Here is a 26,211-nt window from a genome sequence, read left to right as displayed (position 1 = left end):
CAGGCAGAGAGAGAGGGAGAAGCAGGCTCCCTGCTGAACAGAGAGCCTGATGCAGGACTCGATGCGGGGCTCTATCCGAGGACCCTGAGATCATGACCTGAGCCAAAGGCAGAGGCTTTAACCCACTGGTTAAAGTGGGTTAACCACTTTAACCCACCCAGGCATCCCTCTCCTGCTGTCATTCTTAATGCAAAGGGTACTGTATTACTTTTTCCATAGCTAACATACTACTTTCTTAATAGAATTTAATTTCCAAATCCTCAACTAATTTTGTAGTTTCATCAAGTTTATAATTTTTCCTCTTAAACAAAGCTTTTTAAAAAAAGAAGATAGAAGTCTAGCTGCTGCTGGAGCAATTGCACAGCCATAAACAAAACAACAAAAATGAATCCTAAGTCTCACACCTTAAGCAAAAATTAGCTCAAACAGGTCAAAAACGTAAAGGAAACCATAAAACTTTTAGAAAAAAAAAAGTAGGAAATCTCCAAGATCTAAGCTGAGCAAAGAGCTTAAGACTTAACACAAAACACCACCCATAAAAGAAAAAATCGGTATTGAACATTAATGAAGTTAAAAACTTTTGCTCTCTGAAAGACTATTAAGAAGATGAAAAGACAGGCTACAGAATGGGAGAAAATATTTATATGTGCTTGACAAAGAACTAGTATTTAGGATATATAAACAAATCTCAACAGAATTAAAATAGGGAGAGTTTGGTAAAAAGATACAAACTTTTAGTTATGAGATGTATAAGGTCTGAGAATCCAAAGTGTAACATGTGTCTCTAGTTGATAACACTGTGTTGTATCACTGGCATTTGCAAAGAGTAGCACTGAAATGTTCACACACACACACAAAAGGTAAATATATGACGGATGCCTTTATTGCAAGGGGAAAACTTTCACAATGTATACATATATTAAATCATCACATTGTACACTTTATTTTACAATTAATAATTACTGACAGTGGCTATATGGAAGAAAATAAAATCAATCTCCCTAACATGAAAGAAATTAAAGTGATCTTTATCAACAAAATTGTACTATGTTAACCCCATTTATGGACATCTTTCAAAATTTACATCTTTCCATGAGTTAAATAACATAGGCTTAAAGACAGATTTGAAAACACACTGACATTGAGTATGATGGTTATATTTAAAGATCTCTGAGATTAATCCATTTCTGATTATGTAAAACAGCATTGGGATAATGTAGGTAGGTAAGATAACCTTTTTTCCCGTGGCATGATTTAATCAGTGTGAAGAGGAAACGTTTCAGATCTAATTCAAACTTTTATATCCACTTACTTGGAAAGAAGGTACACTTTTATAGTAGTATCTCCAGCTACATATTTGTTTTGAAACCGATTTCAATTGCAGCTACTTCAAGGGTGAACTGCTAATAAGTAACAGATTTGACCTTCCTTTCAATTTAGAACTAAACGTAGATGTTGCATTAATAGAGATCTTATTAATTTATCAATACTGTTTTCAAATAAAGTGAGTCATTTAAAAATTCAGTTGCGTAAGAAATCTGTGATATTAAATTGACATCTTGACTCTGGGCTGTTAAGTAAATTGATAGCGAGGAAGAAACGGAGCAGCGGCGGAGAGCCTCGTGGAGAGGGCGCCCCCTGGAGGCCATGGCCGTTCCTCGCTCGTTGGCCCACTGGAGTCTAAGCTAGTGGTCTCCAGCCAGCACCGGCCAAGGAAAACGAATCTTTTTCTCGTTATCCAACATCCAGCATGACGCCACCCTGCGTGCCAAGCGCCACTAGCGTACCGCGACCAGCCAGACTACTAGGAAGAGTAGGGACACGAAAGCCGGCGCAGGTACAAGCCATCCCAGAACCCGACCAAACCCACAGCCCAACCGCGACTCCACGAGGAGTTTGGCAGCGTACGCGGCCGGAGGCGGGGCTTGTCGTCAGGAGGGGGCGCCTGTCGCCCGGGGGCGGGGCCTGTCGCCCGGGGGAACCACCCGCTGGCAGCGCACGCTTCCCGGCCAGCGTTTCCGCTGAGCCGCTGCTGGCAGACGCCCTGACTGGTTACCTCCCTCGGACGTCATTGGCGGGAAAGGGGTCTCTGAGGCTCCGGGCACCGAGGGCCCTTGCGATAGTGTGGCCGCGGCTAGGCCAGACCAGGTGCAGGGGCGAGTCCCCGGTCGCCCTTTGCGACGCCGCCGCGGGCTTCAGCAACAGTGACTATGGTTCGGGTGGGTTGCACCGGCCCGGGCGGGCCTCGGGGCCCGGGCCCGACCGGCCGTTGCCCGCCCCAGGCCCCCACAGCTGGAGGTGTGCGTTGCCCCCGTGGAGGAGAGGCGGAAGTGCGAGCGCGGGAGGGGGCGCTGCTGGGCGCGGGTACGCCGAGTCCCCTCGCTGGCCTTGACCCGGTCCGCCCTCGCAGGGTCAGGGGCCCGAAGCCGGGCCGCGGCTCCCACCGACTCCCACAGAGGGAGCTCCCGAATTCCCTCACCGGCAGCGGCCGTTTGTGGCTTGAAGAGGGGCAAATTGACTCTGAAACAGCCTCGAAGGGACTCCTGCCCAGGCGTGGAGTCACGTTGCAGGTGGCAATCTTTTGTTACCCCACTTGGGGTCACAGAAGCTTGACCTTAGGAACCCGGGATACTCAGTGATTTAACCAGCAAAGCCAAGTCTTACCCACTTCCTTGATCCCCTCACTACATTTTTCCGAAGAGCGCTCACCGGCCTGAAAACCTTTTCGGCAGTGAATTCTAGTACACATAACTTTGGAGTCTCCATTAAGCGTCAGGTGCTCAGGGATAGTCTAGGTAATGTCACCATTTCCTTGCTTCCTCCAAGGACAGAAGCCTCAACTGGCACCAGCTTCACAGAGGTCCAACCTGTGTAGTCATACAAGGCTCCGTGCTCAGAAGGAGGGCCTTGCACTTGTTTTAATGCTTTGCGGTCACCTTTCGAAGTTCTTAATTTTTGAACCAAAGGCTCCCTATTCTCTCTTTTCTACTGGGCCCAGCAAATTATGAACCTGGTACTGGCCCCAACTCTCATCTTTTCCTGAAGGCTGTCTTTGATAAAATTCAATGGTATAAAAAAAGCGTTAAAAGGGATTCTTCTCTGGACCACTCAGCTACTAAGACATCAAGAGTCAGAGGAGGGATGATTCTATTAACTAAACAGTTGTTGGAATCATGAGACCTTTCTGATCCAGTGCTCACCCCACCCCTCATTATATTTCAGGGCCTTTGAAGAATATGCAGAATGTGAAAATGCCAAGCTTCTGAAGGCATTTGGTTCCTTGCCCAAGGATAGAGGCAGGTGAGCAATCAGCTGTATTAATCAGTGCTCTGGGACTAATTTTACAGATGCCCTGGAAGGGCTGGTGCAGGTGTGGTGGGCGGAGGGGAGGGAGGACAGATCAAGAAGGAAACTGAGAGGCTCTATAGCTATGCTGTCCAATACTGTAACCACAAAATACAAGTGACTACTGTGCACTTAAAATGAGGCAAGTCTAAAATAAGATGTGCTTCACTCATCGTCAGGAAAATGCAGATCAGCACTACAGTGAGATACCACATTGCACCTGTCAGAATGGCTAAAATCAACAACACAAGAAACAGGTGTTGGTGATGATATGAAGAAAGGCAAACCCTTTTGCATTGTTGGTGAGAATGCAAACAGGTGCAGTCACTCTGGAAAACAGTATGGAGGTGCCTAAAAAGTTAAAAGTAGAATTACCCTGTGACCCAGCAATTGCACTACTAGGTATTTACCCAAAGAGTATAAAAATTCTAATTCAAAGGGATACGTGCACCTCAGTCTTTATAGCAGCATTATCTACAATAGCCAAATTATGTGAATAGCCCAGGTGTCTATCAACTGATGAAGGTATAAGGAAGATGGGATACACACACACACACACAAAATATATATTGTATACCACATAATATATATATGTGGGGTGTGTGTGTGTATATATACATGTATGTATGTATATATATATATATATATATATATATATGCCAAAAAAAGTATGAAATCTTCACCATTTGCAATGACATGGATGGAGCTAGAGAGTATTAGGTTAAGTGAAGTAAGTCAGAGAAATATGAATATCGTATAATTTCACTTACATGTGGAATTTAAGAAAAATGAGCAAAGGGGAAAAAAAAAAAGAAGAGGCAAACCAAGAAACAGACTCTTAACTATAGAGAACCAACCGATGGTTACCAGAGGGGAGGTGGTGGGGGGTGGGTTAAATAGGGGATGGGATTAAGGAGGACACTTGTGACAAGCACTAGGTAATGTATGGAAGTGTTAAGTCACTATATTAGACATCTGAAACTAATACCGTATATTAACTGAAATTTAAATAAAAACTTAATCAATGTTAACAAGAGTCTTTATAAAAACAAGAATAAAAAATAAAATAAGATGTGCTATAAAATGTACACCAGATCACCAGATTTTAATGTCTTGTTTTTTAAAGTAAAATATTCTACTTTTAAATTGATTACATGCTGAAATGATATTTTGGATATATTGAGTTGAATAAAATATATTAAAATTAATTTTCACTTTTTTAATGTGACTACTAGAAATTTTATATATGTAGTTCACATTATGCTTCTTTTAGAGAGCCCTGTACTAAAGATTGCAGAGTATTGAAAACTACTTACAATGTTCAGAAAAACTGCTTTTCCCCAAAAAACTCACATTGCTCTTCTCTCCCAGAGAGTACTCCTGCATAGTCTAGAACTACAAAATTATAGTCACTCATACAGGAAAGTCTCAAACTTCTGTTTGCTCTTGCCACTAGAACCAATTTGGATGCTGGCAGAACTGTTTCTTTGTCTAGTTTTGTAGAAGTAAACTATAGAGAATGCAGAGAAGGGAAGGAAGAAGGAAGCAAGGGAAGGTCACTGCACCAACCTTAGCTCTCAATTATTGTTACAAATTATGGGATTACAGCAGCCTTGGCCTGACTCCTTTTTGTCAATCACGCTACCTTTGAAAGTAATAAGCTTTAGTGAAGAAATTGCCTGGTCCACTGGTGTGAAGTATAGATAGGAGCAGAAAATTATCTATATTTAAACTCTCACTTAAGCAGCCTCCTTCAGTTATGGAAAATACAACATACTGGGTAGACTCCAGTATCTTCAGTGTTTTGAATGTCGCTTAAAGGTAAGGCACCTGGGTGGCTTAGTGGGTTGGGCCTCTGCCTTCAGCTCAGGTCGTGATCTCAGGGTCCTGGGATCGAGCCCCGAGTTGGGATCAAGCCCCGAGTTGGGCTCTCTGCTCAGCGGGGAGCCTGCTTCCTGCAACCGCCCCCATTCCCCCCACCTCTCTGCCTGCTTGTGATCTCTGTCAAATAAATAAATAAAATCTTTAAAAAAAAATTAATGTGGTAAGTGAAGATGTCAGCTCTACATCAGTGTGTGTTGGAAGCTAGTAGTCCTAACCCTAACTGTCCTAGAGCCTCTAGTTCCCTGGAAAGTGGCCCTAGTGTGGGAATGTGAGTGGGGCAGGGGTAGGAGGTGAGGACTGGTGCCTTGGAGGGGTAACTTGGAATTCTGGACTTGCTGCAGTTTCCAGTAGGTTGAAACTCAAGCATTTCTCCTGGCACCTAATAAGACATTTATCAAATCTAGGTACACTAAGAAGAGCTAGTTTGATTTTGTCATGATCTTCACTGTAGGTTGTGAAGGCATCCTGACCTATAGTCTTTCTTGTTAGAAGTTTTTAAACTACAAATTCAATGTCTTTAATAGACATAGGACTGTTCAGGTTATGTATTTAAGTGAGTCTTTGTCGTTTGTGTCTTAAAAGGAGTTTGTGTATTTCATCTAAGTTTCGAATTTATGGGCATACCGTTGTTTGTGATATTGTCATATTCTTTTAATGGCCAAGATCTGTAGTGATTGCACCTTTTTCATTTCATTGTTTTGGTATTTTATGTCTTTGTCTCTCTCTCTCTCTCTCTTTTTTTTTTTTTTTTATCAATCAAGCCACAATAGTCTGGTACTATGGACATTTTGGGCTGAATAGTTATTTATTGTACAGTGTTCACCTTTCTAGGATGTAGGATGTGTCCAGCACATGCCTGGCCTTTACACCCACTAGATGCCAGTAGCACTACATCTCTATCCCTCTATTCCTATCTCTGCCCCCACCCCAACTATAACAATCAAAATGTCGCAACATTGTCAAATGTCTCCTGAGAGGCAGAATTACCCCAGGTTGAGAACCACTGCTTTAGGCTACCTTTTGGAGCAGTTAAAAAAAAATCTTTTGTATTTTACTTTCGTTTTAACTATTTCTGGAAATCTTCATTTCCTTTTTTGGAAGCAAGTTCTGTTTAGTATCACGTTCTTTGTGTTGAAGGAAGTTGTTTTGACCTTTATTTTTGTACAGGTCTATTGATAATAAATTTTTTCGGTTTTGTTTGGTTTTTTGGCTTTTTATCTGTCTTTTGAAGTCTATTTTTCCATCATATCTGAAAGATATTTTCCCTGGGCACAGTATTCTGCATTAACAGTATTTTTCCTTTAGTGTTTTACAGTTATTACTCCAATGTACTCTGAGTTGCGTAGTTCCTAAATCAGCTGTAATTCTCTGTTTCTCTGTACTGTGTCTTTTTCTCTGTGGCTTCCTTCAAGATTTTCTCTTTAACTTTGACTTTTCAGCGGTTTGAATATAATATGTTGGGGTTTGTATTTTTGGTGTTTATTCTGCTTGGGAATCTGAGCTTTTGTTACTTGTGGTTTGGTATATTTTATCATTTTTGGAAGATTTGTTTCTTGTTATTGCTCTCTCTCTTTCTTGAATTCCAAATATACTTTTATTAGACTGTTCGATCTTGTCCTACAACACTTGAACACTTATTTGAGGTTTTTTTCACACTTTTTTCTCTTTGTATTTTAGTTGGGTAATTTTATTATACAGCTTCAAGTTCATGCTTTCCAAGTGCATGCTGTATCAAATGTACTGATTGGCTTTTTCAAGGTATTCTTCATCTCTGTTACTGTGCTTTTTGTTAGCATTTCCACTTGACATAGTTTTTATCTCTACTGAAATTTTCTACCTGATCATTCCTGTTATCCACCTTTAATATGTATGATTAATATATTAATAAATGGTATTTTAAATCCCCCTCATAATTCCAAACTTAGGTTATCTCTGAACCTCATTCTGTTGATTGATCTCTCTCTCTCGACAATGGGTTTTTTTTTTCCTTTTCTTTTTTATGTGTCTTATAATTTTCTATCCAATTCTAGGCATCTTGTATAAAACAGTAGACATTAAAATAATGTATGACTCAAATAAGCATGTTTCTTCTGCTGCTAAGTCAGTAATGCGGGGTCTTGAATCAATCAGTAGTTGAGCTGGGTTTGGGTTTGATTTTTTCACCTTCAGTACACCACTGGTTTCAGTTTCCTTTGGTGTTACCTTATACTTGTGGTGGGCTAGAATGCTGGAGGGATTTTTTCAATATTCCTTTTCTACTCTCAGCTTTGAGCCTTCTTTTTAACCTGCACAAAAAGGGCCTCTCTCCATGCCTTTGCCTTTTCCTCTGCTTGTAACCTGCTGCTTGATAGGATGGTGGTAATGGGAGCCAGAGGATCAGTCATCTTTGTCCAGCCTCTCTTAAGCAAGCCTTATATGTTTAGGCCTTCTAAGTGGGGGCTTCCTCAGCCCTTCAGTCTCCCTGTGACAGAATTCTACCTTGCATCTTTGATGAGTCTTGAGAAGATAAGAGTCTCCTGATTCCTGGAATTTTATTAACATAAGATCTTGGGCCCAAGACTGTTTCCTGTCCTTCCTTACCCAGGGACAGAAGCTCTTTGTCCTCTCTTATTCCTATTCTTACCCAGTATCAAGGGCCCTTTACCTGAGCCTTGGAGATAATAGAGTCTGCTGCCCCTTTCCCAGGGGCTTGAAGCTATTGTTCATAGGAAGAGGATGGCAGGACTTTTGCACTTTCCATGGTGGGAGCTTTTTCTCCTTCACCAAGGCCTTCATCTCCAAGAGAGGCTCTCTCTGACCTCCTGCCTTGTCCTGTTTTTCTCATCAGCACCCAGTGAGAACATGGAGAAGAGGCTATAAATGGAAGCAAGCTCCTTTTTTATCTGAGGCTTTCAGGGCATCCTTGTCCCCTGTTGGCCTTTAGCAGTTTGTTAACAATTCTAGCTGAATTCCTAGAACCTTGATGTCTCTTCTTGATGATGTATTGAATTCTTAGTTCTTGATGTCTCTTCTTCAGTGCTCACATCCTATCTTCCTGGTAGGACCAGTCTTTTCCTTGGAGCTCAGGTTGGTTGCTTGGTCTGTGACCCTTGTTAGGATGTCCAACCATCCCAATTTGTGTGGTATTAAGGAGTTTCCCAGGACTTACAGGACTAAAATGAGGGAAAGTCCAGTTGGTTACCCTAACCTCAGATCTCCAACAGGTTTAAGAAAAGGTTTTCTATAGTTTTCCTAGTTGTTTAGGTAAGAGTGATGTTCATGCTAGGTTTCTACATCCTAGATAGAAGCCAAATTAGTGAAATACACATGTTGACTATGAACAAAAATGGTTCTTGAGATAGTAAAAAGCCATATTGTGTAAACATCTGTTTTCTTACTAAGGCAGACAGATTTTTGTGAAATCTTCCCTAAAATAGAGAATAAGCAAAATTTTCTGCCCTTCTTTTGTCTGTCAACAACAGATTTATCTCATTACCTAAATAAACTTCAGCTGAAGAGGTAGATTCTCACCTATTCTTCTTTTAACTGTATTCAACATTCAGCTAGCACCAGATTTGGACTTTAGTTCCAGCAAGTGAGCAGCTCCTACAGGTTTTTTAGTGAAACCAAAGAAAGAAAGAAAGAAAAAAAGAATCTTAATGTCCTTTTGTGGGGGAGGAAGAAGGCCGAATACAGTAATAGGCTTTCAATAAGAATAGTGACCACCTCTGGGTAAATGTGCTGTAGGTATGTGTACACGTGTGTGTATAATTTTGCTATCAACTGCTGGGAACATGCTTGATTTACATTGCCATTGTGCTACATCTGGTCTTGTGGTTTTTATTTCAGATATCAAGGGAGCCTGAGAATGTTTGTGACCTCTCCAGCCAGCAGTAGTGGTAATAAGGTAGGCAGCCTCAAGGCAATACTTTATATTTTGTGTTCTGTTGAAGGCTCTATCATTTGCTCAGTTATGCCTTGGAGTATCCAAGAGAAATAGTTAAGATGTTTGATGAGCTTGTAGGCTGTATATATATGGTATATATGGTATCTTCCTATTAAAATTGTCAATCGTTTGATTAGTGTAAGAAATACAGCACAGAAATCTTAAGACCAGGAGCGTGTATAATCTCAACAGCTGGGGGGTTTATGTGGCAGTAGATACAAGAGCTAAGATGTAGAGTGTTTATCAAGTGTCAAGCATTGTCCGAAGAGTTTTACATTTATTAACACACTGAATCCTCATACATAGAAACTTCGTAACAATCCAGAGACGCCTGGGTGGCTCAGTCGGTTAAGCACCTGCCTTCAGCTCAGGTCGTGATCCTGGGGTCCCGGGATAGAGCCCCACATCAGGCTCCCTGATCTGCTTCTCCCTCTCCCTTTGCCAATCCCCCTGCTTATGGTCTCTTGCTCTTTCTCTCAAATAAATAAAATATTAAAAAAAGAGAAACTTCATAACAGTCCTAGAACATTAGGTGTTATTATCTACATATCACAGATTAGAAAAATGAGGACCAAAGAAGTTTGGTAATGTGCTCAGGTCACACTGAACGAAAGATGACTTAAGCTCATGTAGTCTGTTTCCAGAATTCTTTTAACCACTATGACAAAGAAAAAAAAGAGGTAAAGATTTCAACTTTCAGGAGGGTATATAGTAGTGTGGGAGTTGTGTATATGTGAACAAAAAAAGCCTTTCATATAACATTTTGATTTTGGGTTATGTACCAAACAGAGATGTATGGAAAGCTAAAAGAGGACATGCTAAGGAAGAGGACTCAAAAAATGATAAAGTAATGTTTTTGTACTCACTACAAGTCAACATAGTATGAATTACACCAAGAGGTGTGGTCAGATATTTGATTTAAAGTTCACGTACTACCAGATGACCCAGTAATAGTGGAAATGCTGCAAAACAACGTGCAGGACAAGCTCTACTTCTCTCCACGGGATACTTGGATACTTTCAGTTTCAAAATCGAAGATGACTTAGATGCCACTTGCCCTACAGAGGAAATTGAGTATGAAAAGTTTTATCAGTTCCATTTATGATTCAGTGATTGAGAACAAAACCAGTGAACGGTATGTAAAAGAACTTTGGTTTAAGGGTGACGACATGGACATTAGTAACTCACATGAAGCACAGTGAGATTCACAAATGACTAGAAAATTCTATAACCCTCCAAACCAATCCTTGTAATCAGAGGACACCTAGGGGAGCAGGACAGTCAACAGGTACATCCACAACTTCGGAGAAGTCTGTTGGTGGGGACTCTGACTTTGCTGAAAAAGTAGGATGCTTTGGTTTTTCAAGTCAAGTGATTATTATCAGAAAATATTGTTTATAACTATAGATGGGATGAAATCTTTAACCTAAGAGCAATCACCAAAATCCTCTCTATATGTACTGGATGACGTACATGACTTTAAACAGCTCTTAATAGGCACTCATTTACATGTGAATTTGATATTCTCACAGAGGCAAAAGTAATCCAAGAGTAAGAAGAAAGTACTCAGATTGTATTGAAAGGTATAATCATAAATTCTGTAGGATGTTTTCTTAAAGTTAATTTTGACCAGGGACTAAAATGTTTATAGAGTGTTGGTAATCTCATCTAGCTGATAGCCCTTAGTAAAAGGATGATATATTTGCTTTACTGTAGTACTTATCCTCCAGACAAGTGAAAGAATTTAGTATAACAAGCTCAGCTACAATATGATAATCTGGAGTTTTCTACTTAATTGAATGAGGATGTACTTTTGAAGGGCCAATTCAGTACTTAAGGTATTGTCAGCAACGAGCAGAAAGGGAAGCACTTTTCTACTAGGATCAGCTCTGCTCCAAAATGGTGGTTATGCCTTTTTTTTTTTTTTAATGAGTATTACTTTCTGAATTGAAATGATCCCACAGAAGACTTGGTTTGAGGCTTGGTTAGAGTTAGATAATGGACACAGAGGGCATTGGGTTGGAGTGTTAGTGAATGTGGCTTCTCAGGTCTCTCCAGCTCCTCCCAGGACAGGTGCTGAGGCTGGTGATACTCGGGTTCTGCCTGCCCAGGTTGGAGAAGCTTTCCAAGCCCCTTATATCCCCACCTACATTGTCCCCAAATCCCAGTATATTACATGGTTACAAAAACTGCCTTTCACAAGCCAGATCATCTGGACCTCTAACCTTCAGGATCCTGGAATGATCCTTGCTAAACTACCAACATTATCTTGCTACATTGTCTACAGTTAACATAATAGTGATTAGGCATCTTACATGGTCATATTTTGATGCTGTAAGAAAGAGGAAGCTGTGAGAGGTGTATGAATTCAGGTCTGCAATGGTCAGAGTTACAGTGGGAGTTAAGCAAAGCACGTTGGTCAGTTCTTACCACATAAATAGGAAGGTATGTCCAGGTGTTGAAGGTATTTGTGACCACTCTCAAGGTACTTATGGGCATAACAAAACCCAGCTACATTTTTTTTTTCCCCATGGTCTCAGTAGTTTGCCACACCCGGTTGTGGGAACCATTTGGTTGTTCAGATACCTGTCTGGACTATCACAAGGCCTAGGCCCCTGCTAGTTGCCAGAGTCAGAAACTCCACTGTTATCATTGTTTCCTCACAGAGTAATGGTGAGGTTTTGGGTAATAGAGGGTGTTGGTACTATGAATCAAAAATGGAAAGTAGTAAGTGTTTCTTGAAGTTCACAGAAGAATTTGACCGCCGGAAAAAGTATTTTGTATAAATATAAGAAACCAGTGTGGGAACTTCAAAGTACAGTCTGCACTGGTCAATTTAATTTGGTGCTTCTCAGCCTTTTTTATTTTCATTTTTCCCCTTCCTACAAAGAGATTTTCTATATTTTCTCTTAACGTGTTCACAGATTTAAGGCCCGTTGATGAGTATTACTTTTCCACGTAGATGAGGATTAATTAAGAGAGTAGGACGGATCTTACCATTACTATAAGCAGTACTAGGTATTTTATTTTCAGGTTGTATTTGGAGAGAAGCAAGGATCTTTGCCTCTTTGGAGTAGGAAGTTCAGACTGGTAAAAGGTAGTATCTCCTCCCTTTCTTTTAACTTAGGGGAAAAGTTTACGGTAGTTGTCTATTTTTTCAGGTATTTTTGGTGACAAAGAACTAAGATTATAAGCAGTATCATATCTCTGGGTTTTAAACAACTTTTTAAACAGGGTTTTTAGAAACTTAGACTTAATTTTTCTTGTCTTGAGTTTTAAAGCTATTTAATTTCATGAGCTAATTACATTAGGAACTAAAGTGAAGGAAGTAATGTCTTGGAACTTTGCAACCTTTTACACTTTCTACTTTGGGAGTTGATTATAAATGAGGGTGGTGAGATGGAGGTGGATAGGATTTAGTGACATAGCAGTGACATTGGACTTAGATGATTGAATGGAAAAAGGACAACCACTGATCTTGTCATGCGTTAAAATAAAACCTAAAACTTAATGATTACACTGTGTAACCACCACTGAGATCAAGAAAGAGGGGATTTTCAGCCTTCCACATATTGCTTCCAAATTATGGCCCATCTCCCCACACGTAACCACTATTCTGATCTGTAGAGTAATACCTCTGTAGCAGTATTCCTCATCTGGCATGAGCATCATCTGGGAACTTTTTAGAAATGCAAATTCTTGGGCCCTTCCCAAGCCCTAACATACCCACACATTTTTGTGTGGGGGATGAATATTTATGTGATTTTTTAAGTCTAAAGCAGGGATTCTCAAGCTTTAGCATGTATGGGAATGACCTGGATGGCCTATTAAAACAGAGGTGCTGGGGCCTACACCTGGAGTTTTTGATGAGCTCTTTCTGGTTGTCTGTTTTATTCACTGATTCTAATTTTCTTATGTGCCGGGCATGTTTGACTCTGTGCTAGTCATTGCATTTGAAACGTTATTTTGCAGGAATAACTGTGAGGCCTGTAATGCAAGCACTTTTCTCCAAAGAATATTTGCATTTGCTTCTGCCAGGCGCCTGAGGGCGCTATCAGTTTGAGATCGCCTGTTCAAAGTTTCATTTTTCCTGGACAACTCAAGGGATTCTTACTATAGTAATGTTTGAATTCTCTTTAGATCACCCCAGTTCTTGTCCCCTTCTCTCTCAGATCCTGGAATGCAGACCGTTGTAGGGGAAAGCCTCCTGTCAGATTCCCCAACTTGCTTGGATCCAGTGTTTTTCCCTTCTATACCTGGAAAGGCCATGAAAATGGAGGGTCTGGGTTTCTGGGATTAACTAGTACTCTCAAGGAAAAAGTGGTTTCCGGCTTGTTCACCTCTCTAGATTCTTCTCTTTACTTTTGGCCTAATAATTCCTTACTATTTTGTAATCTCTTTGATGCTTTTGAAAAGATTATTTTAAATATATTTTATCCAGTTTTTTTCGTTGTTTTCAGTTACAGGACTGATGTGAACAACCTGAACCACTTTTACCAGAAGGGAAATCTGGGAAATAAATTATTGATGTGCAGTATTTTTTTTTTCCAAAATACTGTTGTTTTTCAAAACATTAAAAATCTATGGATATTTATATCCTTAAAAAACTTCTATTTTTAGCTACAACTTCTCCCATACATGGGACACATAAGATGGTTTTGGTATAAAAATTCTCCTTGTGTAAAGATTTCCAGGGTTGCATATTTATGACCTTTAACCACTCCAGAGGGCTCTGTTATTTCTGGTGGGTTCCAAGGAATGCTTCCCGCAACTTGAGAAAGCCTGACAAAATGCAGAGATGGGCCTAGTACAGGATCCATTTTGCAGTTTATGGCACTTTCTGTAAGGTTTATTTTTGTCTGTAGCTTTAACCAGGCTGGACACACCAAATTTAGGAAGTAGAGATGGCTACACTTTTATCCCTAAGGTGGTTTCTGTCTGGGATAGCATGTGGAATGCCCCAAACCTTGTTTACTGTCAAGTTCTAAGCACTTGATAGAAGATATTTTAACCACCTCCCTCTCTCCCCAAAAAGTATGTCATATCATCTTTTTTTCCTGTTTGATTCCTATGTCATGTTACTCCCTCGAGATAGGCAAGATTCTCGAAGAGAAAATCCCCTTCCCATTATTCCGTTGCTGCCAAATCAGAATACATTCTTTCCAGAGAGGAATGAGTCTGTTGTATTTATCTTCAGATTTCTTTTGAGGGGGGTTGGAGATGGAAATACACTAATGGTACACATGAGCATTTGGAAGGTAAACTGGTAGGCTTTCCAGATGTCAGAGGTTGTTAGTAATACGGTGAGACACTTTATGTTGAAAACTCTCACTGATGCATAGCAATCCATGTAGGCTGGGCTTGGGGTAGGAATGAACAAACTCTGAGAGCTATTTGTAGAGTCCTTAGGATACTTGACAGTCATTTGATAAATGTCAGGATGGTGAGGGTTAGTTGTGGGGAGCACACAACCTCTCTAAGTTGTGTGTCAGGAGAAATGGCAGAATTTAATCCTGATGGTAGCAAGCATTAGCATATCTCAAATAAAGGTTATAACCCAACTAGTTAGAGCAGAGAATGTCTGAAGGCAGTAAGCACATGCTGCTCCCCAGTATTTTCTCCACCTTTCTTTTCTCTCCCTGGGATGTGCCCAAAATCTATGCATAGGCTTATGTCACTAATGCAGGATGGGAGTCCCACCATATCAGAGGGACACTGAGTCCCCTCAGTTTGTGTTTTTCTTTTATCAGTTTAGAGGATGATGTCATTGATATATAAATCAGTAAAACTGTATTCTTGCTACTTTGTTGCTGGACCTAAAGTTCATGTTTTGAGTCTAGACTTTCAAACTATACCCCAGGATGTAGGAACTCTTTAGTTCGGAACTACAAATAGTGGGCGTGTGGGTGGGAGGAGGGTGCTTTCCGTATAACATGGGGGCTTTCCAACCATGGGATTTCCTAAGTTAGAATACTTAAAAATGACCCAGCGCAATCCACCCCTTAGTTGATAACTTTTATGTGGACCAACACATTGATCTCCAGACCAATATGATACCATCATTTATTATTTTCACATAACTCACCCCTTAAAAATAGAAATAGTGCTGTCACAAATAATAAACTCCCTTATTATAATTCTGACTTTACTAAAAGCTGTGGAGAACTAGGACCACATGAAGCCCACTCAGTTTAATCATTTCCTTGTGGACATAGCTTGCTGAGTCCCATGTGTCTGGGGAGTTGTCTGGGATATAGGTATTTTCCCTGTGCAATGGCACATGCTGCTCCTCCCTCCCCAGCCAGAATAGAACCTTAAGGGCATGTGGTTGGAGACCACCATAGATCTTATGGCTACAGTTTCTTTAGCGTTACTGTTGGCATAGCTGCTCATGTATAGCTGTATCACAGACCTTTGAAGTAACCCTGTTAATGTGAACTTTGGAGATTATATACTCAGTTTTGTACCTGAGCCCAATAGGGATTTGGGGGAGCCATTTAATGGCTCCCAGTGCTGGTCTAGTTAGTTCCAAGTATCATCTCCCCCTGTATTCCTCAGGCCTCAGGCGGTCATTGGCGTACATGTGGTCCTCGTATCCTGTAAGTGGGAGAATTAGGAGTGGACCTGCACTTTTTGCCAAAACCCAGAGTCTAGTTTTTGGCACTTGATATGAATACTATAATATAGGACTGTTATGAGCATCCTTGATGTTACAAGTGCTGATATCTATTCCCTTTAGCTCAGACTCAGAGAAAACACATTTAGATGGGGTTGGGACTATGCCTTAGGACAACCAGAGCCAGGAAGTCTCAGGGTTTGGGAATGGATCATCTCTCTCATGGGTCCAGTTAAATGGTCAAGTACAATCAACCCTGTTCCAGCTTTTAGAGATTTGGTAAGTCTAAAGTTCCCCATCCCCACATATACTTTCTCTCTTAACTACAGTAGAGCCTTCCATTTATTGTTACCTTTAAGCTTAGTCTTTGCCTAGGCTATCCAAGTTCTGGATTCTGCCTGGCTTTTTACTCGGTACCATGATTTCCCATCCCTCGATTGTTCTAGAATAAAGTATCTCCAACAGTTGGGATATGTATTATTCTGTATTTGCAGCCTCTAGGCTAAATAGATAATTTGGCATAGAGCCAAATAAACAAGTTAGTATCTTCCTGAGAAAAGTCAATTACCACGGGTGTTATGAATCACCTGAGATGTCTAGGCAATGACTGTGATCATTCCTTCGAGATAAAACTGTAGCCGATGTTTTTTTGTACTCAAATGAGGACTACTGGCTTATTGGCTGTAACGTTCTCTAACTTGGCATTATAGTTAGCCCTTCCATAACTAATATTCAGTGTCCTCGGTGCAGGTAGCAGAGACCTCTTTGAGTTTCTTTCAGAAAGTTTCCCTGCAGAGTTACCTCCAGCTGTAGCAATCTGTGACTGGCATTGAACTGTTGGGCAATGCCTGGTCAGTGCTCCAAGCCAGAGAGTCCCCAGAAGAGAGCACTCTACTCCTCTTCCTCACTGGGAACTAGTACCTGGAATAGTACAGTACGCATCTTTGTATTACTGAACTTCTTTGTCTTACTACAATAAAGTTTTCTTTGAGAAGACTTTCAAATAAGGATGACTTCCAGAATGTGGCCAATATAATCACTGTCCTCAACGGGGGAGATGGTAGACTCATTGGTTTGGCAGCAACTCAGTCCAGTTCTTCCCCCTGCATCTTTCCAAGTTTGTTTCTGAAGTGGTTGGAGCCAAGTAGCCAATGGTAGAAATTGTTATAGAGGGAATGGCAGAGTCCTATACAGAGAGTAGAACAGGGTCAGCTAGATGCTTTCTATAGGTCATCAGTCAGTCAACCTAGGATGAACTGTGATAGGTAGTTTAAACTTCTGTTTTGTGTGGGAAGAAAAGGAGAGGATGGGGCAGAGGGATAGTAGTGTATCTTCCCTATTTTTATTATCTATTCAGTATTTTCAGGCCTGTTATCTCTGTTAGCCTGTAGTCTCCTCCTGCAAGGTTCCTTGTGACTTGGTGTTCTTGAAACACTTGTGTCTCAACCACACCCCACTCTGTACCCCACCCTCCATACCCACACATCTGCTACTTGCAGATAAAGCCTCCTGTTCCCAAGTGTTCCCAGTAGAGGAAGTGTCCTAATTTGGGGTCATGGGCCTCCCCTTCAGGGGCATGTGTCTCAGAATTGTCTGAAGTTTGGATATAGGGTTGAAGGGCAGACAGTATGGTTGACTATTATTTCTCTTGGTATTTCCTTCTCATGACCATTAATAGTTTGCCCATCAATTTGGGCTGTTTTTCAACCTGTCTTCATAGCTAGACCAATAAGTCTTTCTACTGGAATCTCTTTTTCCCCCTCTTTTTTACATCCCCTCCCCCATTTTCTTTTGGTTATTTTGGGAGCTGAAATACCAGAAGTCTTCCTAAGCCATCTTTTCCAAAATTGTGCATAGGAAAGACTGCTACTTATCTACCCATCTATTCTTTCTTCTTTTCTTCTTTATTAACAGAACCCTGATTTGCATGGAGCACATTTGCAATGTGCTCAGCTAAAAAAACAAAAATGATGTCCATCAGCTACCAATAAGGATGACACAGTGTGACACAGTTCTTGTCAATGAGGGGTAACTAAATGTGTTGAGAGGGGTTTCTAGTAAAGCTCCTTAAAAGGGGATAACTTCAGGGCATGTGCCCTTTTGCTCTTCTTTCCCCCCCTTCTTCCTCCCTGTATCTTAGAGGAGATGCTCTACATAAAACAGGCACCTTGCAACAAAATGACCCTGTGAGAAAAGCCAAGTGAAGAACCAGGGTTACATCTGAAAAGGCTGGGTTATTAACAGGGCAAATGGGCGCTGTGTGTGAACTCACACTGCATAGTTTGTGCACACCATCGCCTCCGCTGCTGCCTTAGGGTTGTGAAAGCATGCCTTTGTCATACAGATCCACACGCCGACATCTCTAACACTGTTTGCCGTAAGATTGTGCTGCTACTGGCTACTCTTATCATCTGAGACTTTTTTTATACCTAAGTCCTTTAAAATTAGCTGTTGGTACCTCTTTGCCCCAAGTTCAAAACTTGACACTTCTTATGAATGGAAGGCCTAAGATCCTCCAGGGGAGTTGTGGTATACAATTTGAAAACAATGGAGTTGACAGCAACTTAGTTAATTTTCACAGATTTTAAAAATTAATATCCACAGAAACTGGCTATTAAAATAGTAGTAATATAAGTGTACCATGAGATGGTTTTACAACACATTACCCATTTTAAATGTCTAGATCCATATTTTAAGTTTTGTGGAGCTGAACTACTCTCTTTTTAGATTCCTATTTATTTTCAGTCAGTTGTTCCAGCTTTGTATGGTTTGTAAAAGTACAATTCTGGAGCAGGTGTAAGACCTACAACTATAGAGGGTTATTGCAACAACTTTAAGTTCCAAAAAGTTGTGTGTTACTTAATTGTAGTCACAAAATAGAATCTACAAATGCCCCAGTTTACAAAAAGATCATTTCTGTAGGCACATATATATAATATCAAGCTGTGACTGTTTTTTTCTAGATCATGGGATAAATATAGTCTGTTCTATTTAATTTTTCTGTAATGAGCTGGTATCCACTTTTACATCAGAATAATTTTTTTTCAAAATGAAAAGACGTCCTCTTGATGGACATTTAAGAAGAGAAACAGCAGAATGTGGCTGAGAAATGCAGAGCATTTGGGAGCAGCAGGACCTGAGGGCTGACCGCTTCTGCTGCAGAGACACCACAGCTGACAGCCTCGGCTGCTCCAGGCTCGTGAACTACTCCAGAGCTACTCGTGGGACCTGAGTGGCCATGAGCCCTGACTGTGACAGCAGAGATGCTCGCTGTCATCTGCCTTTGCTTCCTCATGGTGCCTTGCCCCATCCCATGTCAGCATGTCTCTCTGATGCTTAAAAAGTGTGCTTTTATTTATTCAGTAAAAACTAGAATTTGGGTTATTTGCCAAACCCCTGAGTAATGCTGGGAACATAACAGTGCAGCCAAACAGACCTCCATGGAATTAGGGTGTAGTAGGGGGAGAGATGCAAATCAGACCATCCCAATGTACAGAATGGGGAAATGAAAGGACTATGAAAGAACAGGCTGCTAGGAGGTCGAGTCACTGGACAAGTGGGGAGACCCTCGTTGCCTTGTGCGTTCAGAACTCCCACCCAAGCTGCGAACTGTAGGGAGGGGAAAGAGCAGGTATGGGACAGTTACGGTGAGGGGAACTAGTATTCTGGACAGAGGAAACAGCATGCGTGAGGACCTCAAGATGCTGTGAACCTTATCTCTCTGGTGAAGAGAGCGAGAGGACAGTGCCTAGAGAAGAGAAAGCGGAGAGAATGGCTAGATGAGTTTGAAGAGGTAAGTGGAGGCCAAATCACACAATTATGTAAATTATGATAGGATTTTGTCTTTTTTTCCTAAGCAGTCTTACCATTGAAATGTTTTGAGCTGAAAAATCAGGTTAGTTTTCACCCTGGCTCTGGTACCGGAAATGGATTGGAGGAAGAGACAAGAGAGGGATTGGAAAGAATAATGATCAGGGAAGGGCCAGTCATTTCTATAGCTATTTAAATGAGGCAGTTGCAGAACCTGATGGACAATTTGTAACCTTGACTGACTACTAGTTAGCATTCTCTGGTTTTGAAATGACTGTCCATCTTCTTCACCCTTCCATATGGGTTCCTATGTTTATCACAGATAAACTTTTGGGCAGTGGTCATGTCTGAGTTATGAGGTAAAATCTTTGCTCTTCTCAAAGTACTAAAGCCACAGTTATGAAAGGACCAAGCAAATAATGGGTGCTTACTACGAGCCAGGCACTGTAGCAGGCACTGACATATGGGGTGAGTAAAAAGTCCCTACTGTAGTGGAACTTACTATACTGAGAGTAAATATTAAGTCTTGCAAGTGTGATTACAAACTGAGATAATCATGTCAACTTGTGTTGTTATCCACTAACAAAAATCTTAAGGTAACACTCGTCATGGCTCCCAGACCCAGGACTACCTGGTATAATTGTGCAATTTGAGTGTTGCACAAGGATGCCTGGCCAAGGAAGCTAACAGGGTTGAAAACTCTGCCAGAATTTCCCTTGGCAACCCAAACAAGGGTTGTACAAGGCTACAACTGCCTAGAGGAAAGAAAGGTACCTTTTTCTTTGGTACCAAAGTGTCCTAGAGGTCAGCACACTCTTCCTCTCAGAAGGGAATTCCTTATTCTCAAGATGGAATGGCAGGCTCTTGCTCATAAATGTGTAGTTGCCTTGAGCACAGAAATGCATGTGAGGTGAATGTCATAGCATGAGTGGGTGCCATTGGAAGCTAAGAAAAGAATGGAGTCTAAAGAAGGCTTAGGACATGGGTATTAAGAATGTAATTTTTTAAGAACAGAGCCTACATCCGCAGGACTTAGAGCAGTGTTACACACAGCTAAGCCAAGTGGGTAAAGACAACCTTGTGGTGGGACAATGAAGGAAATAACCTGCCTGTGCATCAGGAAGGTGGTTGTGTTTTGTGGACTGTGTACGCATCACACTGGGGAAAGCTGTGGGAGAGGAAAAGGGGTCACCTATAAAATCATGGATTGTTTTCTGTTTGCTGCGCCTGGCTAATTAAACAAAGCTTCACTCCCTTAATATTAACATTTTGGTCTCAGTTTTGAAATCATACACTCTCAGCTCATGGGAGTGGCTCTGCTTCTGGGGAGAATCACGCCAGAAGAAACCCGGAAACATAAAGCAAAGGATGAGGAGCCAGGTGTCTTGGAGTCCTGGCTCTTCCCAGTGGTTGTATGATCTTGGACAGGTGGAGAAAACCTCTCTGAGCCTTCACTGTTTCACCTGAAATTAGGAGGTTGCCTTCCTCACTGGGTTACAAGCCTCAAAAGATACTGAGATAAAACTTTGTGAACTGAAAGGAAGTAAAATCCTCCTTTTTATCTTGAAATGCCAAGTTTCCAAGTTTTAGATGCCTGCCCCTGAGCTGGGTTGAGCTGTGTGGGTTGGCTCAACCTCTGTGTTGCAGGGGTCCATTTCTGAGGATGGGTCTGGGCTCATCTGTGTTCTGGCTGCGTCAAGGGTGTTTGACTACACTCTAGCGTTGATGACTGGAAAAGGTTTAATTTGTCATACAGACCCAAGACAACAGGTAGCTTCCTGATTCAGACAGATTATGTTCTGACCGTAGGACATCTGTCTCCTAATGGAATCCGTGGTTAGTTGAGATCTTTTTTCCTTTCATGGGGACTATAAAGTCAAGGTAATGCTCAGGCACCAACACCACCCTTAACAGAAGCATGAGGGAGCTCCCCTCCCCTTGGTTGCTAGCTTGTTGGGCATCACAGCCCACACAGGACGGGTTCACTGCTCCTCAGGCTCAGTCCCTCACTTGCCCTCCCTCTGACAGCTATTTTGAGTTAGTGATGATCATAGAAAACAGTGGAGAAGGTAAGTAAAAGCATCTATATCAGCCTTTTTTTCCCTCTCTGTTGTTCATTTCTAAAACAATAGCAGCCACAATGAAGTTTAATCCCTCTAACTTCTGACTAGAGCAAGAACCTTAAAAGGCATTTCAGTGCAACTTCCCACACGCATAGGAAGATTGCTTTCCCCTCTTTCCAAGTTGTTAAGATGGACGTATAATGTACAATCCATGCCCAGACAAAAAGGATGTTGAGTTCAGTTTGTGTGAGGACGCTACAAAGGTCAACAAGCTGGCAAGGTAGTCCGGGTGAGAGGAAATATGTCCTTCACAATGAACAAGTATAGCAGAAGGCTAATGACGTCACTGTGCATGTGGGCGTTTATGTAGCAAGGTGGTTATCCCCAGGCCAGGACTGGACCAAAACTACAAAAAAATCCTTGAAAGCAAAGCCAAACAGAAGGAAGATCTCTCAGTGTCTTTATGAAGACCCACAGGGAGGTTTCTCTGTCTCCACACCAAAAATGATTTTGATTCTTATGAATGACAGCTTTCTCTATGTTGTGGAGACCTTGATCTAATAACAGATCAAGTTCCTTATTTTCGTAGGCTGCTCTGATGCCCAGAGCACACATATGACCGAAAAATACGCAAAAGATGTGAACATATCACACACACACACACACGATGTAAAAATAGCCCATAAACATAGGAGAAGATATCCGATCTTAGAGAAATGGAGGTTAAAATCACAAATATCATTTCTCACCTTTCAGATTGGGAAAATTGCATAGTATAATATTATGCAAAGTTAGGAGAAGACTACTAACCCTCATAAGTTGTGGATAAAAATGCAAACCAATAAAATCATTGTGGAGGAAATTTAACAGTATTTAACAAAACGACATAATCATTTACCTTTTGATTCAGCAGTTCCACTTCTGGGAATGTACCCATTTGTGGGAATCTATACCTCTACCAATATGACCATATGTGTCATGAAAATATTCACTGTGGCATCATTTGTAATTGCAATACTGAGAACAACCCATCAGCCCAGGAAATTTAAAACAACTATGGTTAATATGCTAAGGGCTCTAAGGGGTAAAATAACATGCAAGAAGAGATGGGCAATGTAAGCAGAGAGATGGAAATCATAAAAAAGAACCAAAAAGAAATACTTGAAATCAGAAACATTAACAGAAATGAAAAAATGCCTTTGGTGGCCTTATTAGTAGATGGACACAGATGAGGAGGAATCCCTGAGCTTGAGAATATACCAGTAGAAATCTCCCAAAACTGCAGAGCAAAGAGAACAAAAACTGAAGAAAGCAGAATAGAATATCCAAAGACTACGTGATAGTACAAAAGTTGTAACATACTTATAATGGACATGTCGGAAGGGGAAAAGAGGAGAGAAGGAACATATGAAACAATAATGACAGAATTTCCTCCAAATGTCAGGCATTAAGCACAGATCCACAAAGTCTAGAGAATACCAAGTAGGGTAAATTTTTAAAAAATACTCTACGTGGGTATATCATTTTAAAATTACAGAAAATCAAGGAAAGCAGCCAGAAGACAATCTATAAAATGTGCAACTTTTCTTGAACTCATTAGATAAGGTTACAGGGAAGCTGGTTATCCTGACTCTAATGAAATAAAGGAGTCTCTAAAAAGGGACCAGACACACTCACTCACTTGTAGAAAAGCACAGGAAGACTATGGGGTCAAATCACAAGCAGGGAAGAAGGACTCAGCTAACACATTTACCTAGTTGCTAAAGTCTCAACGAGAATGTGGGATAATCTGAGAGAACAGGGTCCCAAGAAGCCACAGAAATAAGGGATTTCATACTTGCAGGCTTTTCTCGATGGACCCCCTACAAGGTATTCACAAAGAAGTCTGGTTGGCAGAGCGGGGACTAGAGGAGTAAGCATCCATGTGGTACAGGCCTGCAGGATGGGAGCAGTCTTTGCTGCAGGAAAGGTAGGAAGCCTTGTCTGGAAATGTAGCCACTGGGCCAAGGGCAGCATCCCTGTTACTCCCAGGGGATAGGTGAATACTGATTATGACTGGGAGGAGCAGAAAAGTCCTCATGGGCTCAGAGAGACGGAAATTATAAAGTGTCACATAGAAATAAGATAACATAAAATATTACATTTTTGGTAAAAACATAGCAACTAGGAATAGAAGAAAGCTATTTCTTCTGTGATAAAGATACAGAAAACCTACAGCATCATACTTAACTGGTGAAAGATGGACTGCTTTTCTGGTAAGCCAATGTAAGGATGTTTACTCCCAAAACCCCAAAGAAAAAGTGATTTTATACATATTGAAAAGGAAGAAAAAAAACTGTTTCTATTCAGATTCTTGATCTCATAAAACAAACTGAGAGTTGCGGGAGGTGGTGTAGGGATAGGTGGGTGGGGTTACGGACATTGGGGAAGGTATGTGCTATGGTGAGTGCCGTGAAGTGTGTAAAACTGGTGATTCACAGACCTGTACCCCTGGGGCTAATAATACATTGTATGTTAATTAAAAATTAAAAATTAAAAAAATACTGTTTCTATTCATAGATGAATGAATTTCCATATAGAAAACCTCCAAACTCTACAAAACAGATACGGAGACTCATAAATGAAGTTATGAAGCCACAAGATAATATAAAAAAAGATCTGTTGAGCTCTATATTGTCAAAGTCAGTGATTGGAAATTTAATTTTCTAAAATAGTACCATTTATAATACACTAAACATGAAATACTTGAGTATAAATCTAACAAAATATGTATAGGATTGTATGCGGAAACCTACAAAACAGATGAAAGAACGCAAAGCCCGAAGTAAATGGAGAGATACTGTGTTCATAGATGGGAGAACTCGATGTTGCCAAAATGGCATTGCTCTCTGAATTGATTTAAAGGCTAAACACAACTGAAATCAGAAACATTATAGGCTTTGTCGCACCAATAGACAAATGGATTGTAAAATTTATATGGAAATGCACAGGACCTAGAATACACAGAACAATTCTGAAAAAGAACAACAATGTTGAAGTACTTGTATTTCCTGCTTTTGATACTTACTGGGAAGCCACAGTAATTAAGCCACTGTGGGCTCAGTGAAAGAACAGACATGGAGAGGACAGGAATGAGATAGTTTTATTAGCTTATTTTGGAGTTGACAATTTCAGCTTCATCTTTTCAGCTATCTGGTAGATCCTTTCAGTTTGTAGACTGGTGTTTATTTCTTCTGATAGCTAGCCTGCATTTTATATTTCTTCATAAAGACTTCTTTAAGTTAACCCGTGTTGCTTTGCTTATCTTCTGTGTCAACCATTTCCTTCCTGACCCTTTTTACTTTGCTGTCTCGTTGAGTGTCTTGGCTGTTGGCTTGTCTTTCTTTCATGCCACTTCCTAAGTTTACATTTGAGCCTCTTCTGCTTTGGGTGTTGTAGTGGGTCGAATCGTGCCCCCCCCCAAAGATATGTCCACTCAAAGACTGTCACTGTGATCTTGCGGGGGAAAGGAGTTTTTGCAGCCGTTATTATAGTGTAGATGTTGAGATGAAATCATCCCAGATTACCTGGGTGGGCCCTTAGAAAAGAAGGGGAGCAAACATAGGAAAGAAGAGAATGTGCAGTTGGAGGCAAAGATGACAGTGATGCATGTACAAACCAAAAAGCCCAGGGATGGCTGGCAGCCACTAGAAGCGAGGAGAGAGCCTCCAGAGGAACCTACCCTGCTGACACCAAAATGGCAGACTTCCAGCCTCCAGAACTGCCAGAGAATCCATTTCTGTTGTTTCCAGTCACCCAGTCTGTGGTGATTCATTCGGGCAGTCCTAGGAAACTAACACACTTAACTTCTTAAAATGGACTCTTCAGGGGCGTCTGGGTGGCGCAGCTGTTAAGCATCTGACTCTTGATTTTGGCTCAGGTTTTGACTCAGAGTTGTGAGATCCAGCCCTGCATCCGGCCCCACATTGGGCTCTGCACTGGGCATGAAGCCTGCTGAAGATTCCCTCTCCCTTTGCCTCTCTCCACTCACTCTGTCTTTCTCAGGAAAAAAATAAATAAATAAATAAATATACTCTTCAATCCTGAGATGATTTTTCTTTTCTTCTATTTATTTCTTGAGTTCAGGCAACTCTCTTAATTTCTTCCTGTTCTTTGTCCAAATCCATATTTGCTTTTAATTTCTGATTATAGGCAGTTTTTTATATTTCCCAATACTTTTTGAGGTTATTTAGTTCAGTCTAGAATGCTGTCATGCAGTTTTCTTCTACTTCATGGCTGTTTTATGTTGTTTGGATTTGTTTTGTTTTCTATCTCCCTCAGAATGGTGGAGGATTTTATCCCTTGAGATGTATTGATTTTCTTTACCTTTAAGTAAGTTTGCATAATTTTCTTCAATTCTTTTTGTGGATTTGGGCTGGTTTACAAGATTCTGAGTTTAATGGTGCCCTCTTCTGTCAATATGTGGCAAAGTACAGCTTTTCCTAATGTTTGTTTTTGGTGGTTAGGGAGGGATTGTCTCTCTTCCATGTGAAATCCAAGCCTATGATGTGCGCTGAAGAATATGAAGT

The 26,211-nt window shown here is 40.9% G+C and overlaps 1 protein-coding gene across 1 annotated transcript; it reads left to right on the top strand.

Annotated features, from left to right (window-relative positions):
- Positions 1-1,750: 1,750 nt before the first annotated feature.
- Positions 1,751-11,661, top strand: LOC116878161. The gene is made up of 4 exons (XM_032875371.1): positions 1,751-2,298; positions 3,223-3,300; positions 9,058-9,115; positions 9,928-11,661. Exons 1-4 carry the CDS (start codon positions 1,751-1,753, stop codon positions 10,003-10,005), a joined length of 762 nt encoding a protein of 253 aa, XP_032731262.1. The 3' UTR covers positions 10,006-11,661.
- Positions 11,662-26,211: the final 14,550 nt, after the last annotated feature.

The sequence above is a fragment of the Lontra canadensis genome, unplaced genomic scaffold, assembly GCF_010015895.1.
Source record: "Lontra canadensis isolate GAN:19392208 unplaced genomic scaffold, GSC_riverotter_1.0 scaffold56, whole genome shotgun sequence".
Taxonomy (NCBI): domain Eukaryota; kingdom Metazoa; phylum Chordata; class Mammalia; order Carnivora; family Mustelidae; genus Lontra; species Lontra canadensis.
The sequence above is the reverse complement of the archived record's forward strand: the minus strand, read 5'-3'. Positions and strand labels throughout refer to the sequence as shown.